We start from the raw sequence: 25,874 nt of genomic DNA, 5'->3' as shown, positions 1-25,874 counted from the left end.
CGCCGACATTGCCAGTTTGGCAGGAAGAAATCCAGGTGCAAGTGCAAGAAATGCATCTTCAGTGATGTGCATGTAGCACCCCAGTTTTTTGTAAGAAGCAGTAAGATCTTCCATAAGTTGCCTGTAGATGCTGCTTTAACATTTCCTAGAAAACCAGTCAGAACATTTCCAAAGGCTTTCCACGCTAATTTCTCGCTATCAACTAAGGACATATTCGAATTGTTAGTCTTTGAAAAGTTCCTAATTTGCGGACCAATAAAAATGCCTGCCTCAATATTCTGAACAGTTAACCATTTCTGATGATACCAGTTTTGGTAATTTCTCTTGCTAGTACAGGAATGCAGGACCGTTCATTTCCAAAGCATTCACAAAATTTTTCACGGGCCCCAGAGTTTGATGTGGAGTGATGGAAGCAAAACTTTATTTGGATCTACCAGAGGTTCAAATGCTACCTTCTTTATTCCAGGTGTTAATGATTTTCGTTGAGGCCAACTCCTCTTCTCGTAGTGCATATTCTTGGCATGACAATTGCACTCACAGAGAAAGCAACAATACTTAGTGTAACCCTTTTGTAGTCCTAATAAAATGGTGATTATCTATTAATCACCACATATCTTCCACTGATGCTTCTTCTGATAGTGTACACCTAAGATGTTTGCATGTTTCTTTTTTGGACAGCATACGAAAGAGGCATTGAAGGCAGCATATTTCCATAGTGTAATAACATAGCCTTAAGGCCAATCTTAGAAGCGTCTATAAATAGTTGCCATTCTTTGGAAACGCTCCTCACATTCATCGCTGCCATTTAGACCATCAACATCCTTACAAACAGCGATTTGTTTGATAGAATTTATCTCAGTCTTTACTTTGAGTATGAAATGTCACTTTTACAGAATGATCTAGAAGATTTCACTGTTGTAGTACCGAGGCAAAAAGCTCTGCTTTATTCTTCAGCATTTCAAAATTCTTGATGAGGTCATTAAGCTCACTTTCTGTGACCTTATATGGTTCAGAAGGATAAAAGGTTTAACAAAATGGTGGACCCCTTGACATAAATGACTGCTGTACTTCGTGTATATCAAGTTGATGTTCAGTGTCTTTAGTATACGTAAAAACAATTGGGTGGTTCAGGAATAACTAGTACTTCACTGTCCACCTTTTCTTCATTTTCATCCATTTTCTATAGGAGACAGCATACAGAAGTAACAGTGTGATGTGATTTGTTGGCTCCCTCCATATCATGGGCACTGCAAAAAGCATAAAAATGTCCCTTTTGATTCACCCATGCGTTTTGATAAACAGGTAGTGCAGCATATTCGTGGAGCCCTTTTTTATGGCTGAGTTAAGGGACACTTTCTTGAAGCTAACGTGACTTCTCCACATACATAACAGAAGTCATCCAGACTATTCACACAATTACGGGGCATATTACTCTTAAACAACACAAATACTGCACAAAAAGTAGGAATCTCACAGAGAACTGTTAATTGAGAACAAATCACGCAGCACCTAGCCATATTTGAGGATTACTGCAACAGACTTGAAGATGCATTTGAGGCAACAACTTATCATGTGATGCAGGGCAAAGTGACAGTTTCAGATCACGTGATAAGAGCATGGTGGTACTGACACTGCGGGTTTCCCCTGCATTTTGCAGATAGCTGTAGTTGATAATGTAGAGTAATTCGCTAATATGAGACCAACTAATTCGAAAACAAGAGCCAAACAAAATTGAATGTGGTTTTCATGCTCAGAAGCATGAAATTAGTGAAGATTAGGAATTTTCATTTTTATAACGTTTTACGTGTTGACCAGTGTAATTTTAACAATATATACTTGGATTTCAGTTAACATTGTTAGTAATATTCCACGAAAAACTGCTGAACAAATTGGAGCAGTGTGGCATTACGGAAAGTCACTGCTATGCATAAATGAATGGTTGAGCGGCAGGAGATAGTGGTTATTAATCACCACTGCTCTTCAAAGACTACGTTATTAGCAGAGTCCCTCAGGATTCAGTGCTGGGCCCTTATTGTTTTCAATATTTATTAACAATATTGTTGAAGGCACATAAAGTTATGTTTTCTGATGATACAATGGTTAGCATGGTGGAATCGAAACATGCTACAACACAACTAGAAAAACTACGGAGATGGACTGAAAAGTGGCAATTAAGGTCTAACATTGATAAATGCAAGACAATGCTATGAGTAGTTTTAACTCTGGAATAACACACCAACTGTGTCTTAGTATTCAAGTTAGTGGAGAATGAAAAAGATGTAGGAGTAAGTGTACAGCCCAACATGAAGTCCTTTGAGCAGTGTGGAAAGGCTGTTAAGTTAGCTCATGTATAAGCTCATATATCACAGTGTATAAGGCAGGCCACATCTTGAGTAATGCATACAGGTCTAGGAAGGATGCTGATCTGTTGGAATGGGAGCAGAGAAAAGTAACAAGATTAGTCAGGAATACACAAGGAATTCTCACCAAGAAAGACTTCAATCCTGCAAATTGCAACATTTGGAAACTAGTGTACTTGCAAGGAGATCTAACTGAAGGGTTTAAATGGATTAAGTAAACTAAATGCTAATAACATCCTTACTCTTGCAGATGATGCACACAAGGGGAAATAAATAGCAATGCTGTCCCTTACCCAACCAATAGGAAAGAACCAATAAAATTTGCACAGAAGATGAAAACCAAATTAATTTTCTTCCCTGTTTGTTAAGAATTAAGCTGAAGTTCTGTCATTCAGGAGGTGGGGGGGGGGGGCTGTCCAGGAAGTTAATATATTGAAAAACCAAAATTCACTATCATTATAATGAAGAGAATGGTATCTGTTTTGTGATGCTGCTTAAACACTTTCATAAGTGACCGGGTGATCATGAAATGGGACTTCATCAAATCTGTTGCACACAACGGTCACTATAATTTCATAGATTTAAGGTCCCGCTCTTTCTAAACTACATATGAATTGATTTTCTTCACTGTTTCACTACTTTCCTGCATGTTCTCTTATCTCATTAGATCTTCAATCTTAGCTAGTCAGAGTAAGACATTTTTCTTGTTAAGCTTGTTTGGCACAGCCAATCTGCCTTTCTCTTGATTGGTCTCTGGCCTTATTTGCATTTTCTTCAAATATCTGTTTAGCTCAGAGATTGGCAACCCTTTTCTTCATGACTGCTATTTTTATTCCTTACAACAATAAAAATTTTCATACATGCCACTTGGCAGGCATGTGAAGACAGAAATAAGCAATTCAAATTAGTAATGGTGTGCCACCTGGAGACACACATGCATGGTTATTAATCTGAAGAAAGTTCTGCGTTCCTTTTTTTGGTCCATACTCAATTCTTCTCCTCATCCTCAGCTTTCTAACTTTTCTTTTTGTGTTAACAAATTTTCATGCCAAATTCTCAGCTTTATTTATTTAATTTAGTTAGATTATTTTGAAGATCTTGAATACTACTATTTAACAGCACAAAATAATTTGCATATAATAATGATCCAATTTTTATATCACTTAAACTAGACTAATTTACATTCTTTTATTAAATAGTAAATGACAATTATAAAAAGTGGTGGTGATAAAGCACAGCCCCACCTCATTCCAATTTTAACCATAAATTTTCTAACTAGGGGAACAGTTCCAGGAAACAGATTTTTAACCAAACAAAGTAAAAGGCTGGTTTTTAAGTGATGTATGTCACTGGTTACAACAGCAATCAATGTTGCTTTACAAACATCAGTTCCAAAATTTGATAGTGATGGTAGAAATGTATAAATGTTTTTGGTAATTATGTTGAAAAATAAATGCTATGTTCAGATCCATCACAGTTTCCTGCTTGTTCCCTCCCACCAAGTAACTAATGATTCCATGCCTGTACCAAGTTGAAACTTGGCACACAAATAGTTTTAAGATGGGGTGCTTATTATTATTGTTATTTTTTAAAATTTTAGTTAAGGTGTGTTAGTTGTCTGATGGCACCAGGTGTTTCCCCCCCTCATCTCTGCAAGAATTCGATTTCATTATTCAATGCTGATTTATTTCAATTAATATTATTTATAACATAGTAATTAATGTCATACTTAAAAATACATCTATATGTGGTTAATAACAACAAACAACAATTTGCAAAAAAAAAAAAAAAATTATAAATAGTCACCTCTTGTTCCAGGAATTCCAGCAGATTGTGGACCTAGGCCAGAAGCATGTACCTGAGCTGCTGAAACAGCTGCAGCCGCAGCTGCTTGAGTCTGTGCATTCAACAGCAGTTGCTGAAGAGTCAGTGGATGAAGGCCTCTTGCTTGGGCTAATGCCTGTAGCTGTCGAGAGTCTACACCTCCCCTTTGTAACTGCTGCTGAAGAGCAGCCAACTGACTAAACTGTGTTAGCTGATTCAAAGTATTTGCCTGGGCTGTAATTAAAGCAATATTACATAAATATAATATTATAATGTATCAGTACATGTGAAATAAATTAAATACAAATATAAAGCAAATTTGTTACGCAACCCAACTTGTCGTTAGGGTTGTTGTGCATGCCGTTTAAGGCCTGATGTAGCCACCAAGTGGCCAGAGCAGGAATGCACTTCAACATGCTTTTCAGCTGACTGTGGTGCAAGCTCCTCATGTGACTGCAAAATACAGCTAATGATCATTTTATCTCTCATCAGAATGGCCAACTGTAAACTCTTCTGACACAGCTGATTAAGGATTTTTGATAACTGAATGGAAAACACACAAATGAGAGAGACATGTAATATACTTTTTCTTGTTTTTAAATTAAAATCAATTATTTCAATAATTTGATCAGCATATTATATAATCATTCAATTTTGCCCATTGCTACTTCTGACCACTGCAGCCAGGCTGGGGATAAATACATGGTTATTTTTTGATTTCATTAATAAAGTAAAATTATAACTGACACTTCCCCTTTTTATCAACAATGCAGACTAGAAATAAGTTGCAGGGTTGTATCAATTGTGAAATAAAATTCAAACAGAAGTTCCACACAAATCAACAGATAACATTAAATAGGCATAACAGAGACCCCAAATGCCCCCTCCCACCCTAAAAAGCATTTGAAGCACAATTTTCATATTAATAGACATTCCTAGATAAACAAGCGACTCAGACTGGACAGGCCTATGAGCCACACAAGTTAGTCATTCTCATCAACTATGCAGAGTCAAGCAGACTGATTTCAGGAATGATGTTCTTGTCAGATATCACATTGCTGTCTTGTCAATTCGTGCAAAATGCTGACAGCCTACACCATCCAAAGTTGACCACCTGTATCATGAAATAGAAGCACCAGCGTTCACCAATACCCGACAACAACTATTCTCCCTGTTTGAGTTCAGTTCAGCTTTTGCATTTGTGTGAACAAAAAAATCATTAATTGATGTTAATCAAATCAAATGCAATGTGTTCCATATATTCTTTTTTTTTTACTTATTTCACACACATATATTGGTTTATTTATTTGTTAAATTAAATTTGGTATATTTATTATATTTAGTTTATTGATTATCCTATATATATATATATATAATAATTACGAATAATAAAATTAAAATTTAGTAGAGAAATAGGATATGAATTTGAATAGCGGATAATATGAATTATGGATCAGGGACACTGCAAGAGCAAAGGTACCCTACAACCATAATGTATATATAAAATTATATTATTTTTTATGTGTAGAATGTAGTAGGTATATATCTATTATTTAACTAATGCTAATAAAGAAAATACGGTGTACCCTGAGAGCGATATATGTTGAATAAAGGGGGAAGAGAGGAAAATAAAAGAGTAACGTTATAAACAAGAAGAAACAAAGTGCGAATTTCGAAAAAACGAAATGCAAATTTTGAAAAGAACGACCAAGGTAGAAATAGCATTGCAGTATCTTTCATAATTTATGTGTCTTCTTCAGAGGTCATCCACCCAAATTATGAAAAAGAACAGCAATACTCTTACTTCTGTTTCTGACATGTTCTGTATGTCAAAAAACACGTGCAAGTAGCCACGTGGTAGAAATTAAAAATAAATTTTGAAAAAATAAAATATAAGTAAAGCAAAACAATTATGTGCCACTAAAGTATAACATACAGAACATGGATGACCTTACAGAAGTAAGTAGCCTGCCAAAAAAGCGAAGACAAAGGAAGGTAGTGTCCGAATGACAAGAACTTAACGCTACTGGACGGGTTGACAGAAAAAGACAGAGCCGGAGGCTAACCCGTGTATATATGTGTAGAAACACTAGCGGCGCCTAGCGCTAGACGAATTTTGGTGTCTGTATATTAAACGAAAAAAAAAAAAAAAAAAATATATATATATATATATATATATATATATATATATATATATATTTTTTTTTTCGTCTTAACAAAGTTTAGCTGCCTTCTACTGCTACTTTGTAAGCTATTATATTTCTTTGCTATCCCGGGTGTTTGAGCATCATGTACTTAACTTTAACCTAGCGTAGCTCCACCGCATACGTAAATTACATAACATAACACCTAAATTACGTAAATTACATTACATAACACCTGTAGCTTCTCATAGGAGTGGCCTGGATATGGGAAAAGCATACCAAAGGAACTTTGTGAGGTACAGAAATATAATGAAGGAAACAACACCGACACAACAACAGAAACAGTACAGAGGGACTTTATTCAAAAATGGCAACATAGCACTGTCTGCCATGATACAGATGCATCACTGCCAAAGATGAAACAAAAGGAAGAGGTGGTCCTCAGTAGGAGATATGGCCACCCCTAATGTCGATGCAGGCTTTGCACTGCCTGTCCATACTTAGAACAATGTTGTTGACAAGTTCTTGCAGTAACATCGTCCATTCCTCTGTCAGCACCATCTTCAGTTGGTGAACATTTTCTGGTGGGTGTGGACGTGCCATAAACATGAACTTGGGGCCAATGGCACTTCGGAACAGACACACATGGGGAAGGGAAACATCAGCATGCACCGGTTACAGTACCGCCTTCCAGTATCTGGAATAGTGTACATTCATCCGAGATACGCCTCTCCAGACGAGAACACCTCGGACCACCATATCGATACCTTTCAGTGATGTTTGCGGGGTGATACAGAGTGCCAACCTCTTGCCAGATTAGGCGACGTCCAGAATCGCTGCTGAGACTGAATCTACTCTCACCACAAAGAGTACCTTACCACATTGCATTGCTTGTGTTCGATGCACCACTGTAAATGGTGTTTCTGATGGGCAGGTGTTAAAGGGACACAGTGCACTGGCCGTTGGGCAAAAAAAAGTCCACCTTTGTGGAGTCGCCTGGCCACAGTAAACCACGATATCTGCGTCCTGTACAGCTGGTTTGCAATGGATCCCGCTGTCTAGTGTCAGTCCCTCTTGGCCTGTAGGAATATATAGTAGTCATCATTGGGCATTGTTTTTTGTGGACGGCCACCACTGGTCCTTCAAACAGCTGTACCTGTCGTTCTGAAGGCTGACTACGCATGTGACACGATAATATGGGCGATACCAAACTCTGCAGCCACACTCCTCGCACTTCGACCTTCCCAATTATTCGACCCCGGGTAAAGTCATACAGATGTTGTCTACTGGACATTTCGTTGTCTACAGCACTGTATGAAACCAATCGAAGGTCTGCAACAATCGTGCTCACCATTCGGTAATTTGCACATAACTGCTGCCTTTATCTGTTTATGTGAGCCCTCTCATCACGATTCAAATTTTTGCATGTGCACCAGCTTTCTACTGAACAGCCACAGTTATACAAATCGCCACAGGCTGTTTTATTTGATTCTGTGGTTGTAACTTTTAGAAATAGTGTTGGTTCTTAAGTTTTGCACACCAGTGTAATATTGTGTCATTCCAATTTTAGTATATGTACTGATGAAGCAAGTAAAGTGTCAACTTCAATGTCACCATCTCCATCTTCAGATTACTTCTAGGAGTGTCAAAAGTGAGCATGGACCCTAGGACAAATAGCCTCTCTGAGCTTATCTTATCCTTCCAATTTCTCTTATCTGTAACTGACTGCTCTGGGCCCAGGAGAGCTTGCCTGGTGTTCAAAGAAAGTGCATTCCCCTTAAAATTGTAATTGTCACCTGAATAAAGTAAGTATATGGCAATATTTCTTACAGATTGCATCAGATAAGATTGACATGCGTAGGTGATGTCATAATATTGCATCAGCTGTTACTTTCAGCTATATAAGCACATTCTGCAAGAGTTGCAGTCATTCCTTGATTGTGTCAGGATGGAAAGTTACGTGCAGTTGACGTCACGAAGAAAGAGTGCTATTGTTGCTTTACGTGAGGATGTTCTTCCCTTCATATTGCATATAGATTGTCTGGTAATCAATCTACAGTGAGTAGATTTCTTTCCAAACTCAAAAATACTGGTTCTGCTGATAGGAAAAAAGGAACTGGATGCAAACGAGTCTCTACGCCAAAACAGGACCGCATTTTTAAGCACTTATGCCTTAAAAACCATAAAGCTTCTTTGTCTGAGCTGAAAAGAGAATGGGAAGAACATACAGCAGTGGTAGTTAGTGCAGTAACAGCCAGATGCCTCTTCAAAAATGGACTTGTAGACCCTCTTCACACAAAAAATGAAAAAGGCCCAATTAATTTGGTGTAAGGAGCATGACAAATGTACCCCCGAACAGTGGAAGTCAGTTATTTTCTCGCACAAGAAGAAATTCAACCTACACGGCTCTGATGGGAGACAAACAATTTGCCATAGACGTGGTGAAGAATACCATCTAGACTGTATGGTGTCTACAGTGAAATTCCTTACCAGCCAAATGATATGGGGGTGCATTTCATATCACGAGTAAAAGGTTCCATAAATGCCAATGGATACCTGGCTATATTAGAAGGCAAATTGTTGCCAACCATTAGTGGCCATTTCAACCTGCCAAGTAACTGCATCTTTCAGGATGACTCTGCTCCTTGTCATCAGGTGAAAAGTGTAATTAGGCGCTTCTGTAGTTACTTTAGCTTCATTTCTGCATTAGAGGTTTGACGGTAACGTGTTCACATTTGTTACAGGTAAAAAAATGGTTGGAAGAACGGTCCATTACAACTCTTAGCTGGCCAAGAAACAGCCCAGAGACCCTTCGTGAAATTCCTTAATTCGCATTTGGAACCACAAACTATCAGTTGATTATCTTAGAAATTGATCTTGTCAATGCCTTGACGGTGTGCTGCTGTCATCAGGGCCAGAGGTGGTTCAACTAAATATTAGTTTGCACCTGGTGAACTTTTCATTTTGTTTTCCATTTAAAATTATAAACTGAAGCAAATTGAGAGCTTCTGATAACATTTCAGACATAATTACTGTGTTCACCAAAACTGTTGTATACAGGTTGCAAATGTTCATTTTGGAATATTTTGAGAGGACCTGTCAAATATTACTTAGCTTTGTTTTAATTATTAATAAATATCTTTTGTTTATATTTCTATTTGTGATGCTAGTCATTAATGTAACATACCATCGCGTAAAAGGGTTAGAAAGGTGAAATTCCTAGGTGATGCACTTTCTTTAAACACCAGTGTATAATTCTTGAAATATTACACAGTAGTAGCTACAAGACTGAGAATGGGGCTTATATCTTTTGAACATGCACACATCAAGTTTTAACTTATCCATCAGTCTAGTGGAAAGCTGTGACTTTTGTACGAACACTTGTTTTTCTTATTTGTCATGTATACTGAAAATGACAAAATCATGTGCTGAAAAAACACACACATATTAAATTTTGGTGTAAATTTGGAAAGTCAGCCACACAGGCATCTCTAATGGGTATCTGTCAATGACATACAGGTACTTTTCCAGCAGGGACAAAGAAGTGATTATCCCATCATAGAAAGCAATGAAATACTGTGTGCCAGTTTGGAAATACTCAATATACAGGGCAGTAATATTTTGGAATATAATATAAATTACAATTGACGATATACCTCATCACTAACATTTTAACTTTGAAATGTTTCTAAAAACGACAGGATTTTTGATAGACATTCAATCTTGCCTCAAATCATCACAAAATTATTTAGCCCTTTTTCAAATAAGTGCTTCACTCAAAGGAACATTCTTTTCTTGGGACTGAAAACACCACTTGAACATTACTAGTTTATATCTCTGGATAACTTGTACTACTCATTCATTTCTTATTGCTAAAGTACTAGGTATGTTCTGCCTGCTTTGAAACTGCATCTATATTGCAAGTTGAGGGCATATAGGAAGAATCCCAAATTTTGTAGCAACCACACTTCTTGCTACCCTTTTATACAGCCTACATAAACAATTGCATTAAATGCAGTTTGAGTTAAACATTTAAAGGATTATTCCTAAGAAAGTTCACAGAATATTGTTTGCATGTATATATATATTTACTACTATCTATTTTATTTAATAATCCCAACAAATACACAATTTGCCTCACCAGCAGAATCAAATGTAAACAAAAATAGTTGTAAGGATGGTGCTACCTTGCCTTTCACATAATAGTTTGCATTAACACATCTTTTTCCCAAAGTACTCAAGTAAGACTGCATAATTTAGGAAACAGACAGAGCAAAAGCCACTCACCTTGAAATGGCTATTAATGCATATTCACAAAGGAGCCTGTCAATCCATCATACCACAAATGGTATGTTAAATGAACAGTAGTGATAAAACAAGAAAATTATTTCAAAATGGCTTACCTCGAAGAGCGGGATTATTTAAGTTGGCCTGCATCATAGTCCTAAAGAGAGGCAGGTTTATATTAGGAGTTCCCACAGATGGGCCCAGATTTATTGCACCAGGTCTTACTAAATTAGAATGATGTGAGTTTATAGCAGGTGTACGCGGACCCAAATTAAAATTTGTTGATGGTATAGGAGGCATGGGAGACGTATTCAGTTGTCGTTGTGCAGCCAAAGCTGCTTGCTGGCGTTGTAAAATACGTTGCTGCTCTATTATTCTAGCCACAGAATCTAATCCTGTGCTTATATCATGGTGTAGCACTGGAGCTAGAAATAAATAAAAACTTGAAATGAATTACTTAAATTATAGTTACAAAAACTGTTTTACAGATTAAATTAAAATTCAGTCCTACAATGAAACCTCAGAAATGAAGTTCTAGTACTGATAACTCAATAGCCTTAAATATCTTATCTTATCCTCTGCACAACACATGTGCATAGGTTAAGATATGATTTTTCGGGACTGTTTAAAAATCAATCATTCTAAAATTTGGTTGATTTAAAAAAACTAAATTTAACAATTTCAATGGTAGTATATTTACAATTATTATTTCAAGTGTAATGAATCAAACAAAGAATCAAGTCATTTTAAAATGCATCAAAGCGGGATGTCTGTTTTAAAGCCAGCTGTTGTGACATTGCGACAATCATTTCACATTTCTTTGAGTTATAAATAACTGCTACCTGTTTACATGCAGTATTTTCAGGCATCATCATCGACTCCTTTCTGCCAACAGTGCAAGTTTCATTCTATCATTATGGAACAAGACTGTTCAAACTTCTTTACTATACTCAAAATTAGTTATGTAAGTTTTAGTTGAGGCATATGATGCAAGAAAGCAAGCTTATACAGCATCAGCAAAAAAAAAAAAATCCTTCCCATTTCACCCACTCCAAATGTTTGTCTAGTTCAGCCTTAAATTTATTTAAGCTATCAACTTCCACAACAACAGATGGAAGTCTGTTCCACAATCAACTACCCACTGGCTAAAGGCAAACTTCCACACATCTATTCTACAAATGTCTTTCCTCAATTTGAATCTATGCCCACTCAGGTTCTTAACTTGAGCAAGCAGAAGTATCCCGTCAGCATTGAGCCTGCTCAAACAATTCAAGGCCTTATACACCTCGATCACATTACCTCACAGGTGCCTAGTCTCCAGATGGTGCAACTTACAGAACTCAAGCCTTTCTTCATAAGTGCACCCGTTTGTTCCGCTCACAAATCTTTTTGCCTTTCTCTGTACTCTTTCTAGCAACTCTTCATCCTTCCTAAAATGAGACTTCCAGACCTGTATACAGTACTCAAAGTGTGGCCTGATCACTGCCTTATACAAAGGGATAATCACCTTGTCTCTGCTAGCAAAATTCCTATACATCATTCACAAAACTCCATGACCTGCTCTGTCAGCCCATATGCACTGCTCAGAGAACTTCATATCTGACTGCACAATTACTCCCACGTCTTTCATTTTCCACCTCCATGGGTATACTACCACACAGTTGGTATGTTTCTCTTGGGTTACTGCTACTCACATGGAGTACTTTGCATTTGTCAATGTTAAACTTCAGTTGCCACCTCTCACAGCCCATCTGCCTAACTTTTCTAGATCCCGTTGCAGTAGCATACTGCCTTTACAGTTATTAACAACCCTGCCAATCTTTGTATCATCTGCAGACTTGGACATTAAGCCTGATATACCTTCATTGATATCATTGATAAACACACAAAACAACAATGGGCCCAGCACTGAACCCTGGGAGACTCCGCTAATAACATTAGTCCATGAAGAGCAGCGTCAATTTATTACAACTCTCTGCCATCTCCCGCTCAACCATCCCTTTATCCATTGCAGTAACTTGCCCTTAATGCCATATAGCTCCAATTTGAACAGCAGTCTTCCACGTGTAACAGTATCAAAGCTTTACTGAAATCCAAGTATATGATATCAAAATTATTTTTTGCATCCAGTTCCTTTGTGACAACATCATAGTATCCAAAAAAGGCCTCCGTAGCTGAGTGGTCAGGAGCGGGAGTGCAGTAGCATACGCTCTTTGAGTAGACAGGGGTTGAAGCCCCTGACTGCTGAATACGGTCGATCTGCCAACCCGCACTGGACCAGCGTGGCAGATTATGGTCCATTTCCCTCAGCATGAATTGTTGAGGAGGCTTCCATCCTGCAGTGGGTTGATAATGGCTGCACTTTACCTTTTTTACCATAGTATCCAATCAAATTGGTCAGACAAGACTTCCCCTTAATAAACCCATGCTGTGTCTGAACTATTATTGCTGTCTTGTCTGGGTGAGCCTGTATCACCTCTTTAACCAATGACTCCATTATTTTCCTCAGAACAGAAGTTAAACTAACAGGTCTATAATTATTTGTGTCATCCTTTGAACCCCCTTTGTGAACTGGAGATACATTTCCACATCTCCAGTCCATGGGGACCTCTCCTGACTCTAAGGATTCTCTCAAAATTATGGTTACGGGTTTGATTACTCTCCTTGCCTCTTCCTCCATTGTAACTGGATAGATCCCATCCACCCCAGGTGCCTTTTTGATGTTTAACTTCAACCATTTCTCCTCCACTTTATTCTCAGTTATTACAAAACACTTAGCTCACCATCAGAGTTTCATAAACTTCTGACATTCCCCTCCTTGGATAACACTTCATGTGTGAATGCAGATGCAATATACTCATTCAGTTTAACAGCTACTTAAGCAGGATCATCAACAGTCAAACCATCTACATTAAGTGGACCAATCTGATTCATCCCCTTCCTTCTAGAGTTTACATAAGTAAAGAACTCTTTGCCAAAGATTTCTCGTAATCTGCCTTTGTTTGCCTAACCTCCTTTGTGACTTGACTACAGACTAGCTTATATCTGCCGTAGGCTTCTGCGTCGCCTGATAATTTATATGCATCCAATGCATTTTTCTCTGCCACAAGCCTCATTAATTCATCCGATATCCATTTAGGCCTGAACCTTGAACAGTAATTCTTAGTTGGTAAGAAAAGCCTAGTAGCCTCCAAGATTAAGTCCCTGAAGGCTTCCCATTTAGAATTCACTATAGTAACATCATCAATTGATCCCACCGTATAGAATTTAAACTGTCTGAGACCACTGTAGTCAGCTTTATGAAAACAAAAACCCCTCCCTTTACCCTTGATGGTAGTTACACCTTTAGGTAAATCTCACATCAGTACACTGTGATTACTGTCACCTAGTGGTTCCTTTATCTGCAAATTCTTAATGCATGAATAATCACTGCTGATAATCAGATCAAGGGTATTAACTCCCTCTGGTTGCCACTCAACCAACCCACAAGTTCCAGTCAATATCCCCATTAAAAGACATTCTGATTTACTGGACTACTGTTTCTTTCCAAAACTGTACTCAGAGTCATTAGGCCTATAATATACTCCTATTCTTATTTTCACTTTCCCAGTATTTTTATCCCATCAAACAGAAACAACATTGAACTGTCCACCTTTGTCAACTGGATGCACTTCCTTAGACATTATACTCCTCAAATTCCAATTCTGCACTGCTTATATCTGTGTGACACCATGTCTCTGATATCCCAACAATATCTGCCATTGATGTCTCAATCAGTACTTCAAATTCATCAATTTTATTTACTATACTTCTAGCATTAGTGTACATGCAAGTATACATGCACTTGTTCTTAACCTTAGTTACCCTAACACAGCCCATGTATTTACTTGTTCCGTGATTACTCCCAGCAGCTCTTGAAGTCACCAGTAACCTGCTCTCTAGGCTGCTGCTCATTACAATAAAAGCAGTGCAAAAATCACTTGCCTCTGCCTGCAGCTACCGTTAATCTTTTAGTCTGTGAATCCCCCCAATCTAGCAGTTTTCCGACCCACCTAACACTTGCTCGATAGCATCAGCAAATATTCTTGCACCCTTTCTATTTAAATGTAACCCATCCCTGTAGAAGCAGTCTCTCCTGTCAGCAAGCACAGGCCACACTGAAAAAAAATTCTACCCTGTGAGCCTTGCACAATCTCTCTCCAGGGCCGAATTGATTGACAAGGCTCTCATCATATACTCCCTCCTATCATGTCTGGGCAGAATTGCACACACTTTCAAATTTAACCCTAAACTTGTGACTTTTTTTTCAGCATTGACCTGTACTTAAGTAAATCTGCAGATCTCTTACTCTTAAGGTCATTTGTGCCAAAGCAGAGTGGATGTCTGTTTTAAAGCCAGCTGTTGTGACATTGCAACAAACATTTTACACATTTCCTTGATTTTTGAATAACTGCTACCTGTTTACATGTAGTATTTTCAGGCATCATTATGGACTCCTTTCTGCCAAAAGTGCAAGTCTCATTCTATCATCATGGAACAAGACTGTTCAAACTTCTTTACTATACTCAAAATTAGTCAAAGTTTTAGTTGAGGCATATGATGCAAGAAAGCAAGCTTATACATATATCTAAAAAAAAAAACATTTCCCATTTTACCTATCTATTCCCTCTAACAGTTTATTTAGTTCTTTGAATTTATTCAAACTATCCCTCTAAACAACACTAGTAGATTGAAGTTGTTTTTCAATAATCAACTGTCCACTAGCTGAAGGAAACTTTATGCATATTCAACCTGCAACCATCCTTCCTTAATTTGGACTTATGCCATGTTAGTAACAAACTCAAGGTAGTATTATGAAATATGTTCTGACAAGAGGTTTGCCAGCAGGCACAAAGAGGTGATCATCCTGTTTAATAACATGGTAATCTGGAACAAAAATTTGGAAGTCTCACTTTACAAAGGAAAGGGTACAGAGATGAATAAGATAAGTTGATGGCACAAAAGAATATTCTTATCAGGAAAGGCTGGGGTTTTATAAATTCCAGTCTCTGAAAACCAGGCATCTGCATGGTGATCTAATTGATATGTATATCACTCTAAAAGTGTTAAGTAAAAGTAAATACAGATACTATCTTCATTCTTTCTTAGATAAAACATGTTAAGTAGATAAATTTAAATGGAAAAGGATGGTTGCAGAATTTGCATTCAAATGGGAAAATAATTTTTTTCCTTTTCTCTCTTTTTTTTTTTTTGTGGTGCTCTCCCAGACGGCATGTGGCGACTGTGGGACAACTCGCTGGTAATGGCAGTAATGTACTCACAATACATAAAATTCAAACCTTTGAGAAAATGGGGCTGTGTAGCTGCTGACCAGGTACGCCCTTTCGTGTCGACAGTCTTCCCCTCTGCCAGTGCAGTCTTTCAATAAGATAATGTGGCATATAAGTGTTGCATCCTTCCACCATGTTGCCAATACTAAAAAGTAATTAGATTCAAGACTGAAATGCAAAGGATTATTGGACACACACTAAAATCCACAACAATATAATTCTAATAGATATTTTAATATCTATTACAATTTAAGAGAGGGCTGACGTATGCACGACTTATTACCTGATCCAGGCCTGGATTAGGTAATAAGTTGTGCATACGTCACCTGTGGCCAGGCACATTATATTTTGTGGCTCAACAGATGATTTTTATGCTACTGACTAAATCAGTGATAACTCATTCACTAGCTGCACTAGGCACGATAAATAATGAGAAATTTAATACTAGACCAGCTGTACTTCCCCGAATCCCCACCACTCATTCTCTTCTTCGAACCAGAACTCTGCAGATGGAAGTAATTGATTTACAGTGCAACAACGAATTAAAACACATTCACGCCACGACATCAAAAATCAACTTTTACAATAGCGGAAAAGTATCCCAAATTATGATTTTTTGCACAAAAAAAAATTATGAGCCCCTTTGGATCCACATACGTTTGTGAAATTTTCTTTTCAAAAATGAATTTTATTAAAAGCAAATCTCAAGCTTCAATAACAAATCAATTAAGATGTGCAACTACCAATATTCAAGTAGATTTTTAAAAAAATTGGAGTGATCACAAAGAAAAGCGAATATCTCATTAATGTAGATATAAAATAAAAATAAATGAATAAAATAAATTATGGCATTTGATTTTTTATATTCAAAAGATTGTTTTATTTAATGTGGCCAGCAGAAAAATTTTAGTTCGTCAAGGTGGCAAATGTGGCACGCAGAACGATTTGGGTTGGCCAGGCTTGACCTAATTGTTATTAATTTCACCCTGCAGCGCAGCAGATGTGCTGTTGCAAGTGTTCACCAGGATGCAACTTCAGATGTAAAACTGTTTTACCAAGAATAAACAGACAATTTTATACTTTTCTACAGCTCACCTTGTTTCATATTGAACTTGAAACTCACTGGAGGCCTATTTTCAAAAGGCCTCCACCAAGTGAGTTCTGCTTTCATTTCTTTTATCAAAATATCAAATCAGTCTTCAATTTTGCCAGATTTCTGGAAAGATTTCAGCATTCTGACACCCACAGATGGTACTAATGCATCCCAGGAAGGTATAAACTGCCACTAGAAGAATCAGTGACAGGAATCCCTTAATGATTTGCGAGTTTAGCCACCACATTAGTGGTGGCTAGTGGGCTGACAAGAAATGCTGGAGAAGGAAGTGAAGATTTGGACAAAATAGCAAAGGGAAGAGTTGCTGGCAACACAACTGTTTAAATTACATTGTTTGTTTAGATCATGGCGTAAATCTAAGCAAACTTTGTTAACAGGAAAAGAAAGTGAATGAAGAGATTAAAAGTGATCAATAAAATTAATCTTCCTATGGCACAAAGTCGACAAAGTAGAAAATTAGGTATTGTTTATTACATTTCATGTGTTTTTCATTTTTCCTCTTAAAGTGATGAAATTTATTATATTTTCCCATTATTAATAGAAGTGAAAAGTAATTAACTAATTAGCTAATAACATAAGAGTAAGTTTTTTTCACTTTGCTTTATTGCACAAAAATCAGTATTATATATTCACTCAACATTTTATAATGTACTCTGTTTATTTCCCCCTGGATTTTAATAAAAATTGAAATGCAACGTTCATTTCAAGCACCTTCTGCCTTATTGCTCATCCCTCAAACAGAACACTGCAACGATGTTCACCACTTCAGCTACAGTATATGGATAACCTGGGGGGAAAAAAATATAATAAATAAAAGTAATAATTGTTGAATTTCTATTTGTCCAATTGTAATGAAATATGGGATGGCTTGACAAATGATTCTAAACAGCCAAATATAAAATTTAATGAAAATCCATTTACTGGAGTCAAGTAGTTTCATAGGCAGGTGGATGGACAAATAGGGTAAAGTCGACAAAGTGGAAAATTAGGTATTGTTTATTACATTTCATGTGTTTTTCATTTTTCCTCTTAAAGTGATGAAATTTATTATATTGTTTATAATATAATAAATAAATTTATTATTTATTATATTTTTTATTGTGTTTACAAATTGCTGTAAAAATTTGTGAACACAATAAAAAAACTGGATGTGAAGCATAAATTAACACATAATGGGCAGCTTTCAAGCAATCACTGCAAGCTCTATTTGCAGGAATAGGCAACTTTTCTGATAGTGCACATAAATTTATTACATTTAATTCTCCAATATCTGGAATTTCGTACGACTCAAAATGGCATGTTATTTTTGGAAAGTCAATACTGAAATGCAATAATTTGCATTTATGTTAATCATCAAATGCCATTTTCAGCACATCTGCTAAGTTGGCCACATCCTGCTAGAGAATCACCCTTTTTCTTGACTGTGGCCATCTTAATTTTAGAATGTTATTTAAAAAAAACAAAACAAAAAAAAACTGAAAAATAAATCGTTTTAATCTGTTGTTCCATTCTCATATTGGGAACTATGTATGTGTCATATTAATATTGTTTACAGCAAGCGCAGGCCTTTATTCGTGGAAAATATAATAAGATATGTTTTGAATGAGCTGAAGTGTTTTGAGTACAATAGTAATTTTTAAAATAACTCAAACATACCTTTGTGTTAATCTGAATTCCTCTCAACTGCACTTAGATGCTTAATATTTGCAATAGTTTACCTGAAAAATTGCATGCTTGCATACAATTTTGCTAATAAACTATGTGTGCATCTGTTACTTTTGCCTAACCAACAACAATCTGACTACATTCTTACTGCTTCATTGTTGATAGTGCTGAGAACTTAGCAACAGTGGAATACAGAGAGTATGGGAGTACAGTTTGATTTTGTACGGTTGAAATCAGTCTTTTGTTTTAAGACTTGTTTAAAGTAATATGAAGCCAGAATTAAGTTCAACTGAAAGTTTAAAGTTAATCCTATCCAATGAGTTTGTATTCATTGGCTTTAATCCTTACATACAACACTGCATTTGCAGCACATATTATTGCTTTAAGAAAATCTTCAATGAACTCTGTTGTTCCCAGTCAGCAGAAAATAAACATACTCAAGTGCAGATGTAAGAGAAATTTTTTCTAATATTGGAAGAAAAGTTATTTTTTCTAATATTGGAAGAAAAGTTAGAACCTGGGATACCCTGGCCTACTTACTGAACCAGTAATAGGAACTGGTTTTATCAGCAAGGATTCAAAATGTTAAAGGGGAACCAGATATGCAATTTTTGTGAATGCATATATGCCAAACCTTATAAAAAGCCATGTATTTTAAAGTTCAGTGGCCACATGGTTTATTATAAGGAGGAATTTAATTTTACTTCTCTTATAAGGAAAGTTAATTGCAAATTCTGAAAAGCTCAATACTAAAGGTGATATGAAACCAAACTATAATTGTTGTCTTTCTTTCTGAACACAATCAATGAACTTGAACACTGTTAAATAAACATATTAGAATGATTTTTCTTTAATTTATGGCACAGCTACTGTATAAAGAACTGTATTTAAGAAAATTGTTCAATTTTAATGTCTTAATGACAGTATTTCTCACTGAGGCTAATTTTCATTTAAATATAGTGGAGAGAATATGGACAAAAATCCAATCATTAATAAATATTAAAACAGTAAGGGGCATAATACCCTACTCATAACATTAGTACACGAAGAGTAGTAGCCATTAATAGCCACTGTCTACTGAGACTTATCCATTACTTTAAAAATGGAAGTGATCAATTAACCCTTTTGTTTGTATGTATGTGTGCGTGTGTATATATATATAAATATATCTGATAATTAAAATAAATATGATATTTAAAATAAAAACATCAGCCAGTAGTACGGCAATAATGCAGAGCGAAACGAAACGCAAAAAAAAAAATATATAAATTAAACAAACAGGGAAGGGAAAGTAAAAATAATAGAACAAAAAGGTAGTATATATATATATATATATATATATTTTTTTTTTTCAATATGGGCTCTGATGTTGTTTTGGGGGCTTTACGGCGCAAGGACAGCAAAGGCCATAATGCACCTAACTAAGGTGATGTTAAATCTTGAATTGCGTCTGTATAGATGCTATTCAAATTTATATTGTGTTGTATAGTTTTATATGTTTGAGGAAATCAAAAATTTTGGACACATGTGGTGTGTCTCCTAGTAGATCAGAAATGCCGAGAGTGGTGTTCGTCCTGGGAAATGAGATAAACATAGTTTGTCGCTGAATACTGTACTTGGGACAATCAATAAGTAGATGGTGGACAGTGAGCTGAGTGTTGCAGTTTGTACACAGTGGTGGGTCAGTGGCTGCCAGCAAATAAAGATGTGTCAGGTGTGTGTGACCTATCCTTAATCGGGCTAATACAACTTCCTCATGTCGGTTCTCACGGATACTAGATCTCCATGGCTTTAGATATTTTTTTATGCCAAGTAGCTTATTGTTGGCTTGATTCTGCCAGATATGTTGCCATAGTTCAAGGCATCGCTTATTTATAATGTACTTATAATCAGATATAGGTGTAGTGAAGGATTGGTCTATAGGATCGGTAGCAGTTTTGGCAGCTAGGTCGGCCTGTTAGTTTCGGGAAATGCCAGCGTGACCAGGGATCCAACATAACAGAACCTGTTGTTTCTTCTGGTTTAACTTGGTCAGAGTATTCCAGATCTGTCTAAGTAAGGGGTTATCATTTTTTGTATTGTGTTGTATAGCTTGGATAGCACTAATGGAGTCGGTATAAATAACGCTGTGGAGTATAGTTCTTGAGAGTGTGTAGTTAAGGCTATGTGGATAGCACAGAGTTCTGCAGTATAGCTGCTACATTCAGTGGGGAGTTTTTTGGACAAAGTGATGTTAGGAAATACTGCTGCTGCACCAACATGCTTTTCAGTTTTAGATCCATCTGTGTAGATCGGTGTGTACTGGCCGTGCTGGGTTCTCAGTGTGGCATGTATTTGAAGCAAGTTCTGTTGGGACATGGTGTGTTTTCCCCAGGCTGTGAATGAAAAGTCACACGGCAGTATATGATACATCCATGGTGGGACTGCATGAGAGGCAGTAGGCTGTATCTTACTCAGGTCAATTTGCCAGTCAGCTTGTAGTGAGCGAAGACGTATCCCAGTTGGTGGGTTTATTGATGGGTAGGCTCTATAAAGGTTTTCCCATTTAGGATAGAAAACACCATTCCAAGTGGGGTGGCTTGGATGCCTTTTGAGTTTTGCGGCATAATTTAATAAAAGCATTTGTCTCCGTAGCTGTAAGGGTGTTTCATGCGCTTCGGTATATAGGCTCTGAACCGGTGATGTACGGTACGCCCCAAGTGCAAGACGAAGAGCGCTGTGGTGTACAGGATCAAGCCAACGTGGAGCGCTTGGGTCTTGCAGAGCTATATACGACAGAACCATAATCCAGACGTGACCTTATTAGTGCACGGTAGATATTTAGCAGTGTGTAACGGTCAGCTCCCCACGTTGTGCCCGATAGAACTCTTAAAATGTTAAGCTTTTTAAGACAGTTAGTCCGGAGCATTTTTATATGATCAAGGAAAGTGAGTTTTTGGTCGAATATCACACCCAGAAAGCGAACACTAGGGACCACTGGTATGACCTGATTTTCTAGTCTAAGTTCCGGATGTTGGTGTAGGTTACGCTTTCTACAGAAATGTATCCCAACTGTTTTTTGGTGTGAGAGACGAAAACCATTGTTTTGGGACCATTTAGCTATTTTGTTGATAGCACATTGCAACTGCCTTTCTATCATTCGCATGTTAGGCGAATGGCAGGCGATACTGAAGTCATCAGCGCACAGGGTAGTGGATATCGTTTGTGGCAGGTCGTGTGTTATGGAATTCATTATTATATTAAAGAGAGTAGCACTTAGCACTGACCCTTGTGGTACTCCTTCCTGGATGAATTTTGAAGATAAGTGGTTGTGAACTCTAACTTGAAATGAGCGGCAATGCAGGAAGTTTCTGATAAACTGTGGTAGGTGTCCGCGAAATCCCAGATCGTATAGGGTTCGCATAATACCATATCTCCAAGAAGTGTCAAAGGCTTTTTCGATGTCAAAGAAGACCATTGCAAGATGTTCTTTTCGGACGAAGGCATCCCGGATGTTTATTTCTGTCTTGATCAAAAGGTCAAGAGTGGATCTACCTTCCCAGAAACCACGTTGCACAGGATTTAGGAGATCATTTTGAGCTAGAAACCACGTTAGTCGGGCGTTAACCATTTTTTCCATGACCTTGCTCATACAGCTAGTGAGTGCAATAGGTCGATAATGTTGCGGATTTGTAGGGTCTTTGCCTGGTTTTGGAAAAGCCAGAATGTACGCATGGTGCCATTTGTCGGGGAACGTGTTTTCTTTGAATATTCTGTTATAGAGGAGTAACAGAGTCTTGAGAGCCGGTTCGGTCGGTGAGTTTTGCTATCATGATGTAGTGGATTCCATCTGGCCCTGCTGCACTGAGTTTAGTAGACGATAGAGCATGATGCAACTCTGACATTGTGAAGGGGAGATTGTATGCAGAAATTGATACTGATTCAAAATTGATACGTTTTTTTTCAGCTTGTGCTTTGTGTGCCTGAAAATATTGCGAGTATGATGTTGCGGCTGATATATTCATGAAAGTTTTACCCAGCGTGTTTGCGATATCCTCAGGTTTTGTAATATCATGGCCATTGACAGTGAGCATGGGACAGTTGACACGTGGGTGTTTTCCGTACATCCGCTGTATTTTTGCCCATATTGTTTGAGTTTTTGTCGTGCTTGTAATTGTGGATGCGAAGCGTCTCCATGCTTCCCTTCTGCTAGTCTGCCTGACTCGTTTTGCCTTTGCTCTTGCCTGTTTAAAGCGGATGAGGTTTTCTGTTGTTGGGAACTTCCTGAAGATGTTCCATGCTTTGTTCTTCTGTTTTTTAGCTGCATTACATTCATCATTCCACCACACTTTTGATTTGGCCGATATTTTTGTGGATTGTTTTGGAATTGCTTTGTCTGCTGCCTGCAGTATTTGATTAGATATGTATTCTACTGCCAGGTTTATGGATGTCTGTTGGATCTGGTTTTCTTCTAGTATTGCTAGCTGCTTGTACACATCCCATTCAGCTTTTGAAAAGTTCCATTTAGGGATCCGATAAGAAAGGTGGGGAATGCTTGTGTTAATGCGACATATCACAGGATAATGATCACTGCCCAGCGGATTGCTGTGAATGGTCCATCCAAATAGAGGATATATGGTTGTTGTGCACAGGGATACATCAATAGCTGATGTAGATCCTGTCGGAAGATGTGTATAGGTGTGAGCCCCATTATTGAGAGTTATCAGATTCTGTTGATCGAGTAATTTTTCAATGATTTGTCCACGCTTGTCCAGATTGTGGTTTCCCCACAGCGGATGGTGACTGTTGAAGTCTCCTAAGATACAGTAGGGTTTGGGAAGTTGTATTACTAATTCTTCTAAATCGGCATAGCTTATATTTTGGTTAGGTGGCAAGTATAGTGAGACTGGTTAAATCAAAGTTAATATTGACTCGTGCTGCAACTGCCTCAAGGTTTGTTTTTAGCGGGAGTGGCTTTGAGGGTATCTGGGCGTTGATGATCAATGCTACTCCTCCATGGGCAGGATTGTTTGAATTTTGTGCAACACGATCTTGATGATGTATTATGTATTTCCGAAGGGAAACATTTATATTTGGTGTCAGATTGGTTTCCTGTAAGCAAAAGGCAATAGGGTCATATTGTGAAAGAAGATCTTGGATGTCGGACAAGTTACTGCGATAGCCTCTGCAGTTCCACTGTAAGAAAGTAAGCATTATTTGGGTTTAGTGCAACCCTCGACTTCTTTTCGAGGGACAGAAGATTTGCCTCGGTCAAGTTTAACTTTCCCCTTCTTTGGGAAGTAAGGTTTCCCTGTATCCATGTCCTCATTGGAGAACAGTTCTAGAACCTGTTCGTCGTGATTCAAATTGTCTTCTGAGTCCATGTATTCTGTTTGGTTTGAGTCAGGAGTAGTAGATACTGTGGTATTCTGTTGAATGGCATCAGGTTGTACTGAGATTGGCGTATTTATGGCTTTGGTGTGTTTGTTTTTCGTATGGGGCGTTGGTACTGGGGACAACAATGACCTTGCCCATTCAGCTAGTGATTTACTTGGTGGTATAGTTACTTCCGTTTGGGTAGAAATTGATATGTGTTTTGTGGTTATTTGTGCATAAGTGGGCTTACTAGTATTTGGAACCGGTAGGGACTTTTTGGCCTCTTGGTAGGTTACGTTATGTTCGGTTTTGTACCGCTGTATCTTTTTTTCTGCCAAAGGGAACACTCTTTGGAATATGCTGGGTGTGCCTCTTTACAGTTCAGACAGATTGGTCTTGTGGCTGTGCAGTCAGTACTAATGTGTTCAGTGGATCCACACGTGGCACAGGCAGCTACTCCTCTGCAGACTGTCTGTGAGTGCCCAAATTTTTGGCATTTATAGCAGCGTAGTGGGTTCGGGATGTACGGTTTAACTCGGCAGTTAAGGTAGCCTGCTTTTATCACTGTTGGTGGCTTGGGATTGTCAAAAGTAAGTATTATGTTCCGTGTAGGAACTAGTATGCCATCTTTCTTTGTCATAATTCGCCTGACATTAATGATTCCTTGGTCGTGTAATTCTTGTTTTAGTTCATCGTCTGACACGTTCATGAGATCCCATTCGGTGATGACACCTCTTGACGTGTTCAGGGAAATGTGGGGTGAAACGGTGATAGAAGTTGCACCAAAAGTTTTCAGTTTTTGTAGTTGCTCAGCCTGTCGAGCAGTGGCAACTTCAACTAGTAGGTCACCTGATCTTAGACGACGAACTGTCTTTGGAGTTCCTATTGTGCTTTCTAGGCATTTCTGCACTAGAAATGGAGAGGGCTTTCCAAATGGTTGTTCTTCAGTTGAATGAATAATCAAGAAGGTTGGAGTTCGGATTCTGCCTACGTCAGTCTTTTGACGTTTTGCTGCGACAGAACCAGACTCCTCTTGTTCTTGCCTTGTCAAGGTTTCTTCTATGCACCCAGTGTTTTTCTGGGTTTTACGGACTTCTTGCTCCATTTCGCCCTGGAAGGGAGACCTTTTCCCCTCCAGGTTACCAGCCCCGCCACGTGGAGGCAGGAGCAGTGCCACCTTTGTGACCAAGCGGTAGTGGGTTAGTAGTAATGCAAAATAAAAGAAAAAGAAGAAAGAAGGTTACTTTTCCTCCTGTTCAAGTAAAGTGATTTCTTTACTTAAGCTTATGTAATTGATTGTTAATGTAACGCTGTAAATAAAGAAGACGATTTTATTTATTCAAGAGAGCGCAAATTCACTGGCAAAGACACTTGATCACAAAATCGCTTGGCACCTGGGGCCATATGGGCTCTGAAGACACACAGAGGTAATTTCAGACAATGTGCATATTTATGTAAAATTGCCTAGAAATCTTTAAATATATGTTAATGTCTGTGTTTCCAAGTAACTGTAGACAGTTTTTAATAGATAGTGGTAAGAAAGTAGCTTTGATATTAAGAAAACTTATACATGCTCTTGGCAGTTGTCCAATTTCAGCATGCAAAAGCCAAAATTGAAAGAAACTAAATCATGTGATACATAAATAGATGCGAGCATATTACAACATTGGAAAAATATAAAAAAATAATGCACTCCTTTTTTTCCTGATTTTTTTCACTATGCCAATTTCCCTCTGTCAAACAAACAAGTCAAAATAAGAACATAAGTAATATTATGCACAAAGCATACAAATTT

The 25,874-nt window shown here is 37.6% G+C and overlaps 1 protein-coding gene across 3 annotated transcripts in view; it reads right to left on the bottom strand.

The window, feature by feature from the left end:
* LOC150086031 (uncharacterized) overlaps positions 1-25,874 on the bottom strand; it is a 371,398-nt gene that overhangs the window by 9,343 nt on the left and 336,181 nt on the right. For all 3 annotated transcript variants that reach the window (XM_090374340.1, XM_090374341.1, XM_090374342.1), the window contains exons 19-20: positions 10,732-11,040; positions 4,167-4,418 (exon numbers count right to left, since the gene is read on the bottom strand). In XM_090374340.1, the coding sequence (XP_090230466.1) occupies positions 4,167-4,418; positions 10,732-11,040 (561 nt within the window). The remainder of the gene's footprint in view (positions 1-4,166; positions 4,419-10,731; positions 11,041-25,874) is intronic.

Source organism: Mastigoproctus giganteus, chromosome 5, assembly GCF_048544385.1.
Source record: "Mastigoproctus giganteus isolate SK-2022 chromosome 5, ASM4854438v1, whole genome shotgun sequence".
Taxonomy (NCBI): Eukaryota; Metazoa; Arthropoda; class Arachnida; order Uropygi; family Thelyphonidae; genus Mastigoproctus; species Mastigoproctus giganteus.
Note: the sequence above shows the minus strand (reverse complement) of the source record. Positions and strands in the feature narration are given on the sequence as shown.